Below are 16,204 nucleotides of genomic sequence, written 5' to 3' on the forward strand. Positions count from 1 at the left end.
ACTTCAGCTTTTTTACCTCTAGACTTAAATTAAAATCCCAAATGAAGTTGCATTCCACTCTCCATATGCCTGCCTTGCAACACCACAGCAAATGATGATTAGCTTTTAAATTTCTGCTGGAAAAAGGCCCAAAATAAGTAGAGCAGGAGGTGTTGCACATTATTACTAAAAGCTAGGAAGGGCTATGAAGTATATGAGACTGCCTTCTTTATGGCTGTGTGTTTCCTTCTTTTATAATGGAAGGGCCTGATTCTGCAGAGAACAGTAACAGCCCATATGTACAAACACAGGTTCATGTGTCTGGCAGCTGGAATTTTTAAAAAGGGTAATCTTTCAAAAAAATAAGCATATCATTGCTTATAAGACTATGGATAAACATATGACTGCTGCAGTGGTGGCAGAAACACTTTTATTTATTCCTGAAACCAGATTCTGCTTTTAGGTAACCAAGGCTTTACAAAATAAGGTTTAATTAACAAATGTAATCAGAGAAATTACCTTAATTAGGTCACTTTATTAGCTAGATTTTTAAAATATTTTTTTCTGTTTTCTCTTAGAATGGATGCAGAAATTTGTAAAAGGACCTGCCATTTCTGTGAGAATATGATTTTTAGGTAGACTTGCAAAAATCACTGGTCTTATTTTCAGCTTCTATAAATTACGACCATCAAGTCATTGGCCTTACCTTGATCTAATGTGTGTGTTCTTGGGAGAAATTAATAGGGCCCCATGTTGTTCACTCCAAATGTGGAAGTAGTAAATTAACAATTAGTAAAGATTATTATTATAAAGATTCATTTTGTAAAAATTAATCTTGACACTCAACAGACCAGACAATCTCTGAAGTTATTTCATGGGACCTTGTGGTGCTTTCTGAAATGTGAAGCAGAAGCCTGATCCTATTGCCTAGGTTTTCTCATCAAAGTTAAGCAGTGCCATTTTCTTTCTAACCTGAGTCAAGCCACTTTTAAAAATCATACAAATTGGAGACTTTTTAAAGTCTTGTCTGAACTGCAAGCACAGTGAAAGCAGAGTGGGGGAGAGGTGGTTACAACTATTCTGGATTTTCCAATTTTTTCTTGTTGTTCTAACTGGTAGAAACAGAAAAGCAAGAATCTCTGTAGAGAAAAAGGCTGTAGTAAATGCAGTCTTCTAGATTTAGGTTAGATTATTCAGACCTAAGAGACAGTCTTTTGTACAGTTTCATGGTGTTGCATAGTTTTTTAACTGAATCTAGCAAAGGATGAGGTAACATTTGAAGAAGATTGTTCATTCAAGAGTTTGAAGATGTGTAGATGTCACAATGGCAGTAGAAATCTGTCATCTCTATTCACTTGCGTGTCTGCACACTTGTTGCTACTGAAGCTGCTTCCATACCCAGTGAACATAGTCATCACACTGCTTAGAGCCCAAACATTCAAGTAGAGCTAAATGCTTCTTCACTTCCCATAATGGATAGGATCATCCTTCTATTTGAATACATGCAAGTACATCTGTTAGCACAGTGCCACCAAAGATAACAACCAACTCTGTAAGTGTGCCAAACCTTTCTTGTTACTAAAAACTATTGCTACAAAATCCTTGTGGATAATATAATAGGAAATTAGTCAAAACCCACCATACAAATGGATAAAAAGAGGTCCCATTTCTATGAATTTGCTTCAGAAATTTCCCATACAGCTTAGATTAAATTATTCATATCTTGATGGAAGAGGTGACTTGGGCACTCAAGATATGTTTGATCATAGAAATAGGCTAAGCTCTTGTGAAGAAGCTTTGGGAAATGCAGCCTCTTTCAAGTCAGTAACTGTGTTCACTGATCTTTTGATGGAGCTTGGGTTTCCTTTTTTTGAGGAAAAGCAACAAACTCTTTCATTTCATTATCTTGGTCAGCAGCAGCATGAGTATGAGCTTCATAAGGCTCACATGGGCAACAGGTGACTTCCCCTTTCCTGCTCTTCTGCAGAATAGTAGCACGAAAGTCTAACGTTATCACTGCCAAACGATACAATTGTAGAGTCACAACTAAGATATTCTTAGCTGTAAAAAACACCAGCATCTGATTAAATATTCCGAAGTGGCCCATCAAGACTGAACGCACAATGAAGAAGGGGCCATCCTGTATGAAAAGGCTGACCCCGATGTTCCACAGTTCTGCACTGTACCTGCACAGCAGCAGGCTGGGGATCCGCCTAGTTGATGCAGTTGGTTTGCAGCCAATATGCTGTACTGGAAATAAAACACAGTTATGTTAAAATTACTTTCTAAAATTGAGTCAGGCTTGTTTTACAGGGCAGCTATAATCCAGGGTACCCTGGATTATAAATGCATTCAACTGTAAACAATTCAATTTAAAGCATATCCAATTTCTTGGATCTGTTTCAGTGAAACACTCTAAGCAGGCACTTATGTGGTCTGCTGAACAGGACCAAAACCACTTCCTCCTTTTCTATCCCACAAAGCTATCAGAATTTGTACATGTTTAAACCAAGAAGCAGAAGTAGATCACCTAATCTTTCTGTAACAACTTCCCCAGGAGCTTTTGTTAGATCAGTGCCTAGGCTAATACATATCTTTAAGAAAAAAACTACCATGATGAATGGCAACAGCCTGAGCTGTAGAACTCCATTTCAGGCTAAGTCCTGGCTTTTAAAAGATTCACCAGATAGCCATTACCTTTTTCATGTGTTATAGTAAAATTAAGTCATGCCAATATGGGGCAATATCAAACATTGTGGATAGGAAGAAACTGTATGATTGCTGCTTGCCATATAAGCCTTGAACCACAGTTACTTGTTCTTAGCCTTGCATGCAACTGTTAGAACTTGCACAGATATGCTCCCCTCGGTTAAAAAGGTGGTGGGCTAGAATACTCTTTGTGGCATGGCATCTAGAGAAGGATCTACAAAGGAGGGTGGGGTGGGGTGGTAAATACAGTTGCCTCTTATGAAAATGTATGCAGCTTAACTAACCTGTCTCTCTGGCAGTGGGGTTCATTAGTTTAAAAAACATAGCTACTTGCAATGCAGTAACAACTGTCAAACAATGCAGCTTCCTGAAATTCTATTGTTTGAGTCAACACTGAGGGGAAAAAAAAAGATAAGGCTCAAGTGGAAAACGAGTTGTAGAATGTGGAAATTTGCTGAATCCATTATGCAAAGCTTCAGCAGCAGCTAATTTTTTTAATATGTTTCTGTGCTACAGTTGTTTAATAGTCCTGACTGGTTTACTGCAGTCCAATAATAAATGCCTAAAAATTTCTATTTTACATCATGTTTGACATGCAAGGACACATTCTGATGCTTGAATAAAAAGTACCCTCTGTGCAATTGTATAGGACTACTTAAAATACACTGTGCCCATAGTAACTTTCAGGGCAATGTAGTTCAATACTTTATTTTTTAACTGGTAAGTTTAATTGAATAAGCAGAAAAGCAGTAGCTAGAAAAAAATACACAGTACAAGAGAGAATTTAAGGCTGTAATTTTTTAAGCACTTTGAATTTATTTGGATGGTGGTGATGTGTAAGGGATTTCTTTGTTTTGTTTGTTTAGGGGGTTTGTTTGGTTGGTTGTTTTGGTGGGTTTTTTTGGTGGTGTGTTGCTTTGGTTGTTTTGGGTTGGGTTTTGTTGTTTTGCTTTTTTCCAAACCCCTGACTGTTGTGCATCTTTAAGAGAATCTATGTTACCAGCAACAGGAATTGTAGCTGTGATACATGTGAAATGTAATCACATCAGGGTTTTGCAGGTGGTGAGCTGTTGAGGCTGAGATGCTGAATATTTTCATAACTTCAGTATCAAAACCAAAGCCTAGTGCTTTCCATGAAGAAATGAAAAATTCCTGGCTAATGAAAGGATAATGAAAAGTTCCTGGAATAATTTTTTTTCATTATTACTTTTTAATTTATTTTTAAAAATCTTATTATTGTAGTCAGTTTGTCAACCTGGCCATCAACTTTATAGAAGGATATATCATGAGAATAACATATCTTTGGACTAGTATATTTAACTTGCAAGCTTGTAGGGACTGGAGGCCAAAATGGTTGGAAGAGGTGATGACTGAAGCAGTTTTCATAATTCTTCTTGGACACAGAGAAGGGCTTTCTGCCTAGAAATAAATAGAAGCCCAAGTTGGCTGAACACTGGAACTTTTAGATTAAGATAAAGGTGCACAGTCCAAACATTATATGGTCCTTTAGGTTCCCTGTGAGTAGATAATTTTTCCTGTGCTAACACCATCTGTGCTTTTGACTGTGCAGTTCCCTGTGGTTAACAACTGCCCCTCTCTCCATAGGATAGGATAGGATAGGATAGGATAGGATAGGATAGGATAGGATAGGATAGAACTAACCAGGTTAGAAAAGACCTTTGAGATCACCGAGTCCAACCTATCATCCAACATTATCTAACTGACTAAACCATGGCACCAAGCACCCCATCCAGTCTCTTCCTAAACACCTCCAGTGATGGTGACTCCACCACCTCCCTGGGCAACCCATTCCAGTGGCCAATCACTCTTTCTATGAAGAACTTCTTTCTAACATCCAGCCTAAACCCTCCTTGCAACCTGCCCAGATTTGAGCCAAAATGGAATAATCCAACACCAGACCTAACTTGAGAGCTCACAGTGAAGTTTAAGACACTAAGCAGCTGCTCCAAAGAATATTTTAAATCCCTTTTTTTCCCCCTGAAAGCTGAGAGTTTTATCAGGGAAATCAGAGGTTAGCCAGAAATACGTGTTTCCTCAAAAGGAACCACAATTGGCTTTCTTCAAAAGGCATCCATGTTAAATTAACTTTTTCCACCCAGAGCATGTGCACAGCCCCCAGATATGCCAGCAAAAACTTAAAGCATTTGTTCTTTTTGTTTTGTCTGTGCACAAGTACTAACCTGCAAGATCAAGTGGAAACTGTAACATACTCCAGGTCCATACAGCAAGAATTGCATTTATGAGAGTGTAATTATTCCTGTGGGAGGGGAAAAAAAGTGTTAACATTGAAGATGCAGTTTCCTTATGTAGTAAAAAATATTTCTTGTAAGATTTGGGATGTAATTTAAAAGGTGGCTGAACAAAACAGTGATTGACATGTAAGGCTAAGAAAAAGAGAGGCACATTTTGGGATGGAATGTTTGCCCTTCAGGCTACACATTCCAGCTGTGCAATTACACTAAATATCTGATGCTAATGATCTAATGCTAAGGATATGGAAGTAGGCTCTGTGGCTCAAAGAGGAGGTATCTTTAACTTTGTAGTGATTGCATATTCCTTGTGAGCCTGAAGCTTCTCTGTCACCTGGGAAGGACCTCTTTCCTGCTGCAAAACCTTTCTTTGATATTAAAAAAAAAAAAAATTAAAATAGTACATCTGTAAGACAGGATGAACCTCTTCTGTGACTCTTTTTCTTTATGATAGATGTTCACAGTTCATCTCTCAGCTGTGAGAGGGAGATGAGCTTGCTTTCCCTGTTGAAAATTTGCAGTAGGCTATGCCTTTCCCTTCCCACTTATCTTTGAACACTATGCCATTCTATCATGAAGAAAGTACATAGGAGATAACCAAAGAGGCAACTTGGATAATGAATCACGAAAGCAAACTCCAGTTGCTTCCTTGCCAGTCTAAATCAATTCATTAATCTGAGCAAAATAAGTATCTTGCACTCTGCAAATGATTTCTGTTAGCAAGTAGTCCTTACCGAACTTCTGGAATGGCCAAGGTTTCACTAGCAAATTCAAGTATATCCGCAGCCGTTCCCACAAACATGAGAAGCAGCTGAGACAACTGATCCCGGGTGATTTCAACTCCAATGGGGAGAAGCCATCTCCCAACTACTAGAAGCAGTAGAAAAGTTTGGTGAAGGGCCAGCGTCCAAACAGTCTCACAGATTGTGGAAAGATGATTCACAAAGACTTTAGCCTGTTCAAAAGTCAACAACAGTAACATACTGTCACTTGAGCAGACTGACACTACAGCTACTTCCATACACTGTATTAATTCTCAAGCTTGCTTTTGTTCTCCTTCACATTATATCAGAGCAAATCATCTCTATGTGGCAGGCATAATCTGGAAAAAGCACATTAATAGAAACTTTGGGTAATGCAAAGCAAGGCTGTCTCTGTATGCTCCTCCTGTTATCATTTTTCAGCTGAGTGTAATCCTTTGTGGAAGCATCATCCAGATAAACCTTGTCAGTTCTGCTACTGAGATTTGGAAGAGAATGGTAGAGGAGTTTCCTGTTCACACAGACACTTGTCCTACCAACTCTAGTTGGCATGCAGCACACTGTAGGCCATTTTCACAATATGGTTTTCTGAAACTATTCTTTTTTTTCCCCCCTTGTTTTAATTTTACACTCTGTGTGAGGAGCTTGCCCACAGAGATAGAACAGTCTTGTATAATTGCTTTAATAGCTTAAGAACTCTACTAAGAATAAGAAAACGTGTCCTACCGTCTGGATGATTCCCTCATTTCCATGAGTGCTGTCTCTGGATTGATTGAAGTCTTGGTTGCTAACATTCACCTGAAATGCTTCAGACTCCTTACTACAGTACTGTTGTGAACAAAAGCATCAGACATGCATAAACATCCCGTACAGAGAGCAGACACTGTGGCTGAAAGCGTCCTGTTTGGCTGAACTGCAGAAGGTTCATTTATTTACAAAGGTACATGCTCACTTTGAATGCAATTCCCTTCTTGTTCACAAGGAAGAAATTCCTCTTATGAAGACAGGAGTGATGTGTTAGTAGGTCCCTGAGAAGGTGTATGATTGTACTACAGAAGAAGATGTAAATTCAAAGGCTGAGGGAACATATGACATCTTTGTGCTGTTAAGGCCACATTCTTTGAATGTAGTCTCCTTGCAGCACTCGAAACAGGCTACTGGGCTTTCTACACAGTCTCTCTCTCTGGCTTAAACAGTAAAACAGGGTAAAAATTCATCATGGTCAATCTCTGTACTCAAACTTGCTTTCAAAATATCTGCTTCTCATCTCTACTATCCATAAAAAGTTCTCTACAAGTGCCATTCTTTCAGTCTTCTCTATGACTTCCCTCAAGGCAGAAATGAACAGAGTTGGGGTAGGACATTTTGGTTGCATTCTCTGCTGTGCCACTCCCCTTAACCCCCAGCTGTGCATTATTCTGCAAGGAAATTCATAATGTGAGAGGTGAGATTGAGCAATAATTAAGAAAAAGGGTCCTGCTGTTGCCAGCCCCTGCAGAGTAGAAAAAATCCTGGCAGTATTACTTTCTCCAAGTACTTGGTGCTCTGGAACCTCTAATGTTGGCTAAAACATGCTCTTACTTCAACTGCAGTAAACCAGCAATGGGACCATGTCCTGTCTGAGGTCTGCAGCACTGCACTGTTCTTCTGTCTGCCTTCACACCCAAGGGTGGCTCCAGAGAAACCAGGCTATGGCTCTGTCTTCATTACAGTCCCTCAACATCTCTCTTCATTGTCATAAATAATCTTTTTAAAAAGGATAATTAGAAAACCAAGCCATGCTATTCTTAAAGACTCTTATCCTCTCCTGTTTGTGCCAGAGAGCACCAAATGATTTGCATTTCTCCACTGGCCCCCTCACCATTTTATTGCACAGGGAGTGATTTTCTGCAACAACCAGGATGTGCTCTAGTGCATACTGAGTAGCTGTGTTCAGCATAATGCCTGCCAGTATAAAGGCAACGTATTCCAGCAAATGTCACATTCTGGGACATTTCAGATTCTGCTGATACTTGGTCTCTGATAATGTTGCTCTGTAGCTGAGTGAAGGCTGCCTCTTTCCTGACCTTGTCATAGGTAAATGGAACAACTTCCCATGGCCTGAATAATCTGGGGGAAAAAGCCACTGCTTGTTGCTTTTATAATTGGTGGTAAAGGTTATTAAACAGAATGCTTGCCTTATTTGGACAATGGGTGTGAGAGTGTTGAAAGGTTAACATGTGCATATTTCCATTTGGAAAAGGGAAGTTTTAAGTTCTGGACATGGAAATAATGAGGTAGAGAGGCTGGTACTCTGCATGGCTACAGCTTTCTGGGGCTAATCCCTCTAGGTTAGCCCTTCAAACAAAGGAGAAGCACAGAACAGCTTCTAGAGGATGTTTCAGAAATTAAACTTCACTGGTACCCTGGAGAAACATTTTTATCTGTTCCTTGTAGGAAAAATCTAAAGCCTGCAGAGGCCAGCCCCCAACATCAAAATCAGTCCTTCTGAATACCCCCCACAGGTCATCTCAGTTGGCTGAGAAGACCATGACCTAAAAATATTAGGTAACTGGTGTAACCACCCCAGAATACTAAGAAGTCAGTGTCTACCTTGTAACAGGTAGGTTGGGTCGGGCCAAATGGATTACTAACCTGTGCTGGAGGAGGAAGGCTAATTCACTTTTACAGCCTTTGGTTTGTCATGAAGTCTGAATCTGAGCTTGCTCCTCTGCCCCCTTGCCCCGTCTGACAGAAGAGGAAGGGAGCCATGTGAACTTGCACTAAACCTCACATCAGAGTTTGAGGATTTTTTGTTAGTTTTTCAAACCCTATTCCTTAGGGATGAATTTGCAGCCGGACACAGGTTAGGCAGCCCGTTGCACTTGCTGTGTGTACAAGGATGGTGGATATTACTGAGAGAACTCCCTGCAAATAAATCAGGTGGCTGAATGACAGAGGTGAAACGGGAGCCCGTAGCAGCTACACACTGTGGGTAGCAAGGTGTGTGGGTGCTGCTCAGCAGATGCCATAGCTGTCCCCATGCTAATGGCCAAGCGCAGGTAGCTCTCATGGTGGCACCAGAGCAGCTGATCTGCTGTAGGGAGGTGGAGGAATGCACTCCACAGCTACCATGTGACTTGCAAGGAGGCTTTTTTTAACTCCTTTTTTTTCTTTTTTTTTTTTTTCCTCCTAGCAGCATAAAAGTGCAGAGAATACTTGAAGAACTTGAATTCACTTTATCAGTGCCTCTTGTAGGTTCCTTCTATGTGATATTGCAGCTACTCCCAGCTGAGTCGGGGCGGGGGGTTACTATTTCAGTGCAGGGCTTCACAAACTGCCTGAAAGGCACTTCTCAGGGCCAGGTCCATATCTCTTCAGAACTGCATGCAGGCAGGAAATGGAAAACTGCATCTGTAAAGTCAAGCATTTAAGTAGCCTTTGATTTTTATTTCAAGTATGTTCAGATCTGGGTTTGGTTTGTTTTTCTCTGAATATTGACTGAGTGGTGATTGCAGTAGAGATTCACTTGCAAGTTTGGAAAAGAGCCTTTCTTTTCGTCATGTATATGCATGTAAATAGGACTGTTGGTGCCAGGCATATTTACTTAGCCAGTTATGTATGGCAGCAAGTTAATGGGAACGGGACAAGGAGAAAGTGAATACTAAGTTTCACAGGCAGTTGATAAACGTGGTTTATTGCGGGTGCCCAGTTACTCCTAGGTGCCAAGACAGGAAACATAGCTCAACAAAAAATGCCCTTTTAAAATTTTTTTACAAATGAAAACAGGGAGAAATTGTACACGTTTTGCATAAGTTCTAGCTTGATCTTCTTCCTGTGTTTCTTTGGAGACAAAGCTTATGTTGCTCTGATTTGTAAAACATCTAATCAAAACAGAAATGCTGTTGCGAGACACCATGGTGTCCTAGCATGTGGCCTCCAGAGAGTTCACTCTAGGTGCATGGGGAACCCCTCAAACATTGAACTCATTCAGCAAATTAGTCAGCATGTTATTCAAGATCTGTTAGTCCCTAATAACAATTACATTAGCTGTAACTCCTTGCAATGGGTCCAGCTTTGAGATGGTATAATTGACACTTGCATAGCAGGGGAGAGTAGTCCTAATCCTGTTAATGTGCATGGAGACCGGCAGTCTGAGTACACTGTGGAAGAGGCCAGCCCCTCCCTGGAGCACGCCCTCTGCCAAGCAACAGGTACCCTGCTTGGTCTCTTTGATTTGCTAGAAATAGTGTGGCCATCACTATGGCAACACACGTGATGTCAGAAATTCAAAGCAACCATGACTGCTTCATTTTGCTCATACAGGAAAGCTGAAATGTAAAGCAGGGAGAAAAGGTTGCTTAAGTTGCCTTCCGAAGTGAAGAGGATGGCGGATATGGGAGGGGTTACAGATGTGAGATCACTTTTAGGAGAGTGATACGCTACAACTGTAGTTGGTAAGAGAATCCCACCTCAGAATGAGGCTGAGGGAATGGACAGTAACTGTTTACTTAAGATGTTCAAGTTAAGGTGGTTAAAAATAATTACAAGGTTTGCAAAGTCTGTTGTTACTGAGTGGGCAGCCTACATCAGACACCGCACTGGTACTCAGGTAGGCCCTGCAAAAGGTCAGTTTTTGCTTTCTGTGGCAGTGATGCACCAGACATTTGAAAGAGTGACAAGTATTTGTTTATCTGAGATCTTATGCAATGTTAAGAAAGAATGTTTGAGGGTTTTAATGGATTAAATGGTTTTAATTTTCTTGCCACTCCATTTTGTAAACAGCAATTTTTTTCATTCAGTACAGTTCAATTTGCTTTATAGTCTCTACAAAACATGTATTTCATTGCAAATACTTTTCTGCAAAGCAGTAGTTTCTTTGCAGCCACTATTTCAATTTTGCTGTATGAAAAGCATACTTGTGTCCAGCTCTGTAGTACTCAGAGGCAGACTGACCTCTGTCTTCAGGAAGAGCTGCTGTGTATTTGCACATGCCTTAAATAACAACACCGACACAAGCACTGGGTGTTTCCTGTTAAAGATTCAACATGAGGCTCCACTGCCATAAAGACCACAAACTGGTTTTATGCTGTATATATTAAAGGTATAGATCTAGCAACTGCATAATCACCCATTCTCTTAGTAGTTTAATAACAAGAATCCCAGGAATACTTTAGTATGAGAAGTAGTACTAGCCTGGGTGCTGTGTTTGGGAGTAATTGTTAGGAAGGCTGCATCCCTTCTGGAGGTATTGTTTTTGGATCTGTTAGATTGTGTGTTTCCAGAACTCACTTGTACCTCTCCAGGTATAAACTAAGCTGTTAACTTGATATACTTCATCTTTAATTCACAGTAGCAGTATATCAATAAGAACAAAATATGCCATGTTCTAACATCATTTTGGGAAATAAACTGCTGCCTTTGACTACAGAATTAGCTTGTTTCTTGGACCAGATTTAACTATGACAAATGCTCTCAATATCCACATTACCTGTCTGTGACTGTTCAAGGAGATTTGGCAAAACAAGATGACAATAAATTCCTGCTGCTGTATTTAGAAAAAGCCTCAGGCATTTTCAGTGTAAACACAATTTTGAATATTTGATTATGCTTCTGTGGGCTCTAACAATGTTTCAAAGGAGAAAATGAGACACTATATCTTCTTAGCCTAATTCATGTATTTTCTTCTGTTACCTTTTGCTTGTTTTCCTATCAGGCTCTTTTCTTCTCTGGATGTTAGATACTGCATATGTGCAATTACTGGGATGAACAAAATCCCCTTTTCACTGCATGAAAGTGCTGTGGGGAATTGAAAGCAGCCCACATGAAGAAGTTGTTCACTTAGCATGGGCAGCTGTTCTAAGTGGCTCTGCCCTGGCCCAGACTGCCAAAAGAATAATTGCCTTTAAAACATTATACTGTCTGGTTTAGTCCTGAATTAGAACTCAGACACCCCTTCCCAGATTACTGTGGAGCACAAACAAAGGAAGGATATAAACACTGACAGACAAATTATCATGTCAGCTACCTGTGGTAGCAATCTGTGACCATTCTCCTAGATTGCAGCAAACGTGCAGTAATTCGGGTGTAAGACCCCTTTCAGTGATACCTGTCTCAATTCTGGCTTGCTTGGAGTTCAGATATCTGTCTGTAAGCACTTTGAAACTCATACTTTATTTTACAAAGGGTTCTAAAGCAATGAAATTGTCACTGTCCTGAGAAAGACTCAAGCTTGTAACCTGGGGGTGGAAAACTGTTTTTCATACTTCTAGTCCTCAGTTCCCCAGACAAATACAAACAAATGCTCTCATTTTTAGCTTGGAATGATGCTCATTATTTGATATTTAGGAAATGCACAGTGGTTATAGTAGAGCTGTAACTGGATTGGGAGACCCACCAGTATAAGACAGAAAATTGAGATGAGACCTGGCAGACTTCTGTCTGTATGCCCAACTCCAACCCATCAAATAATGCATCAATTCAAACCAGTCCATTTGTTGTATAATAAATACCTGAGTCCCATGATGAATTTCTAGTAGCCATAATGATGGTACTGTGCAAATCAGATACAAAAATATAGCTGGTGAAAACCTGTGAAGGAAAAGAAAAGATAGCTTGGTATTGTATCACATTGTAAATACCACATAGCCTGTTATCTGTGTTGAAAAGCATCTTTTGCTTCCTACCATATGAGGTACTAAGAAATAGGGTAACTGCAAATAAGAGTTGCTGTTCTTGCTGAATTCTTCATGCTGTCAGTATTATGAATCCTAGGATTATTTGTATGCCCATCTCAGAACATATATGAAAGTTTATTTAAAATATTTTTAAGAACTAACCAAATGCACTTTCCTGTTTGTATTTCCATGACAGCATTCTCTGTACTTTAAATAAGACACAAAGCCCCTAGCTAACATGTTCTGATTTCATGAAGGGTGAATTAATACATTGAGTCATTTCACTGAACGATGCTGGGATAAAGGCTGTTGATCAGAATCCTGTGCACTGACACAGGAAAAGTAGAAATAGCATCAGTCTGCCTGAAACAGTAAGAAAAATACCTCTTTCTTTAGTAAGGGGTCTTTCAATGAAGGCTGAAATGGTTTATGAAAATGGGTCTTGACTTTGTTTCCCCATTTGTGTTGACAGCTGTATAATTCCTCAGAATTTCTATCTCTAAGTCATTCTCTCCCTGTTAGTCTATATAGCTTATGGTGAAGCTTTATTATCTTCAGCTTCTTAAGCTGAGTTTATTCAGAAGTACTAGAGAGGACTCAATACTCCTTGTGCAAGCACCAATTCCTGTGAGGGTTGCTGATGTTTTCTTATTAAGCACATGCCATTTTGAGGGTGGGTTTTTTGGCAATTTCTACATGTTCTGAATAGGAATGAAGTCTGATGCCACTAATGCTCTATTTAGTCCTGCAGTAATATGGAGTTAGCATTGCTGCAATGTTGCTGCGATCCACAGCAGCCTATGCATCATATATATGTACTGGTCCAGGGCAGTGGAGTCAAACACTGCATACTTGCTTGGTTCCTTCTACCCTGTCACTAGCACATTCTGCAGTGAATTTAGATGACTTCTAAGTATGTATCTGCAGAAATATTTTGGTCAAACGTTGTTGCAGTTCTTATTTGTTCCTATACTGAATGTAGCTTTATTTTTTAAATCATTACTTTTTGGTGGAGATTAAGTATGGAATAAATAAATCAGCGCTGCTGCTCAGGAAAATGTCTGGATTGCTGAGCTGCAATGAGTTGTTTCAGGTAATTTCCTCTAAATAAGAGGTTTGGGGTTTCTTGGGTGTGCTTTGTGGTTGGTCTGGGTTTTTTCTGGGTGTTCTGTGAGGTTTCAGCCTGGTTATTTTGGTAGTGAACACACCTCTTATTTAAATGGGAGAGCTAAGAGATTTTACAGTACTTCCTGTAGGACTTGAGCACATGAAAAACCCATCCAGCTGGCAGGTTAGCAATACTGAGCTAATGACAGCAGAACAGGCCAGGAGACTTTAAAGGTTTTAACCCTACCTTTCTTTCAGAAGGAGCATTCTAAAGGAAACAGCACATGGCCAGGCCAATAAATAATACTTTTTCTTATGTATGCCATTTAATTTTTTAATTTGTGTGTGTGTGTGCTGCTGTACTATGTAACATTCTTCTGCCAATAATGAATGGAGAAATATGAGGCTTTGGGGGGCAGGAGAGACCAGTGACACAGTTTGCCTGTTGCTTGGATCAGTGATTGTCTGTGCAGGTGTTTTTCTAAGTAACAGTTCTGAACATGTTTTCCACCAAAGCAGAAAGTTATCCTGATGCAAATAGATGCTGGTCATTTGTGTGCAATTCTTACCTATAAATGCACTTTACTGTGCTGCTTAAAGTGCTGTGGATTCTATGATTGTCAAAATTTCCTGCTAGCTAAATCTATCTCGGTCTTCTAGCACATGTTTTAATATAAAATGCATCTGCTTTCTGTATCTCTTTTTACTTGGATTTTGCAAAAGCTGCCATAGCAAGTGTTCCTTCATGTAGACTTTGCCTTCTCTCCCCAGTGAACTGGGTCTGCTCACTTTGCCTCTGTCTCATAACTTTGCATTTGGAGCTCTGCTGTTGTTACATTTTCCTCTGTCCCAGAATTTATTGCTGCTTTTATTACAGTCAAATTTAGAGCATGGAAGACTTGTGTAAATTGTCACACAACACTGCTTCTGTTGCAATGAGTTTCACAGGTTGCAATGGGCAGGAATTTTAAGATCATTCCAAGCAGTCTAGATTTATTTTTTTTTTTGTCTTAGGGCCTGCCCACAGTTTGAGTTTTTGAAAATAAAGGGTCCTAGTGAAATCTTAACAATTAATTTCATGACCACTTCCTTTTTACAGAGCATTTGGTTTGGCTCACTGAGCACTGATGAGCTGTAGATGCCTGCAGTAATTCTTTAGATGCATGTTCGTTTCTCAGGCAGCCTTTCATGCATGAAAATTGTCCTTTGGAATAGCCTCTCCAATCCAAATATTTAAGCCATTCTTGCTGTATTGCAGCAGTAGTCACTGCTCATCTTTTATTTGTCACTGAGTTTTGGTTCATGCACTAGTGTGGCATTAGCAGTCCTGCAAGTGGCAGGAGCAGGGAATGCTGTCCCAGGGGAAAAGGCGCAAACCAGAGCTTGGCAGGATGGGGCAGGAGGTGCAAGGCATCAGCATAGAACAACCTGCGTGGGACCCCAGCACTCTTCTGTATGTCACACGTGTAGTCCCCGACACGTTGTTGCTTAGGAGGTGCCCAGTGGTGGCACTGAGGGAGTGCATGCCCCCCACTTCCCCAGCCCCACAGCATCAGCAGCTCGAAGAGCCTGTACCTCTTGCTACTTTTCCCACATTTTCCAGCTGTTGGCATGGATACACATAGAGAACTGTAAAAAGAAAGAGTCCTTTCCAAAAAATCTGCGGCAAAAATGTCCCTCCTGAAAGCCCTCTGGGTTTGGTATTGGGTTAGCCAGGGCTTTACCAGTTTGCCACCCCTCACCCCCAGGTGCAGCAGTGGAGAAGACTCTCTTGGCAGAAACAAAGCCAGAGCGGCAAAAGGCTTTCGGGCAGCAGCCGCAACAGGCAGCCCCACAGCCGCAGCAAAGTACATGCAAAGAAGCAAGAGGGGCTCCGTTGGAGCCGCTGGGATATGCTCACCATTTGTAGCCTCTGCCTTGCTTAAACTTGAGAGTGAGCCCTGTCTCCAGGCACAGGAGAAGATTGAGCAGTGCCAGCAGCCAGTACTTGGATTCTTTCTTCGCTGCAGTTACTCTCCAGACCCCGATGACAGAGTGCAACACAAAGAGCAGGCGAGTAACCAGAGCATTGAGCAGCACGATCAACTCCATCCTGGAGCAGCCCCCTCCCCTTTGCCCCGCACCGCAGGGGCCCAGCTCTTTTTAGGAGTCTTGGGAAGCTGCTCTGGGAATCACCGGGAAGCGTGCGCACCACAAGCACACAGATCTCTTCCCTTCCATCTCCACAGAGGGGCCCATTATAACAAAAAAGAAACGGCCTTGCCCCTCCCCCAGACTTCCTGAAAACTTTTTAGAGGGAAGAAGGAAAAAAAAAAAAACCAAAAAAAAAAAGGCTCAAGCTTTCAGCCTACAGCGGCTCGTAGCGCTCGGTGCAGCTCTGACCACGCCAACGCAGGGGCGTCAGGAACTTCTCTCTGGTCACTCTCTACCATCTGCTCAAGAACTCAACGACAGGGAGGCTTCTGTCTCACACAGGGACCATCTCTCTGCTTGCTCTGCTTGCTGCTGTCATCTCGTAGGTTTCTAGCAGAGACAAGATATAAGGAGAAGGACTAATTTGAATCTTCCTTGCTAAAAGCTTCACTGCATCACTGAGGCTGCAAACCCTGCTTTCCCTTCTCCACTCCGTGAAAGATGTAAAAATGGCTCACTCAACATTGCACAAAACAAACTCAGAAGTGTGATGGCTGGGTCAGCTACCTCTCGACTGACCTTCAGTATC

The 16,204-nt window shown here is 41.0% G+C and overlaps 1 protein-coding gene across 1 annotated transcript; it reads right to left on the reverse strand.

The window, feature by feature from the left end:
- Positions 1-1,588: 1,588 nt before the first annotated feature.
- Positions 1,589-15,581, reverse strand: TMEM26 (transmembrane protein 26). Its single transcript, XM_009906096.2, has 6 exons — positions 15,383-15,581; positions 12,211-12,289; positions 6,446-6,547; positions 5,693-5,913; positions 4,890-4,966; positions 1,589-2,229 (listed from the first exon to the last, which is right to left on the reverse strand). Exons 1-6 carry the CDS (start codon positions 15,571-15,573, stop codon positions 1,814-1,816), a joined length of 1,086 nt encoding a protein of 361 aa, XP_009904398.1. The 5' UTR covers positions 15,574-15,581; the 3' UTR covers positions 1,589-1,813.
- Positions 15,582-16,204: the final 623 nt, after the last annotated feature.

Source organism: Dryobates pubescens, chromosome 30 (genome assembly GCF_014839835.1).
Source record: "Dryobates pubescens isolate bDryPub1 chromosome 30, bDryPub1.pri, whole genome shotgun sequence".
Lineage (NCBI taxonomy): Eukaryota > Metazoa > Chordata > Aves > Piciformes > Picidae > Dryobates > Dryobates pubescens.

Excerpts from the sequence above, each read along its gene's own strand:
- TMEM26 (XM_009906096.2), bottom strand. The coding sequence starts at position 15,573 with ATGGAGTTGATCGTGCTGCTCAATGCTCTGGTTACTCGCCTGCTCTTT. Across the intron at positions 12,290-15,382 it reads CAAGGCAGAGGCTACAAATG|GTTTTCACCAGCTATATTTT; the intron begins GTGAGCATATCC and ends TTTCCTTCACAG. Across the intron at positions 2,230-4,889 it reads GTTTCCACTTGATCTTGCAG|TACAGCATATTGGCTGCAAA; the intron begins GTTAGTACTTGT and ends TTTTATTTCCAG.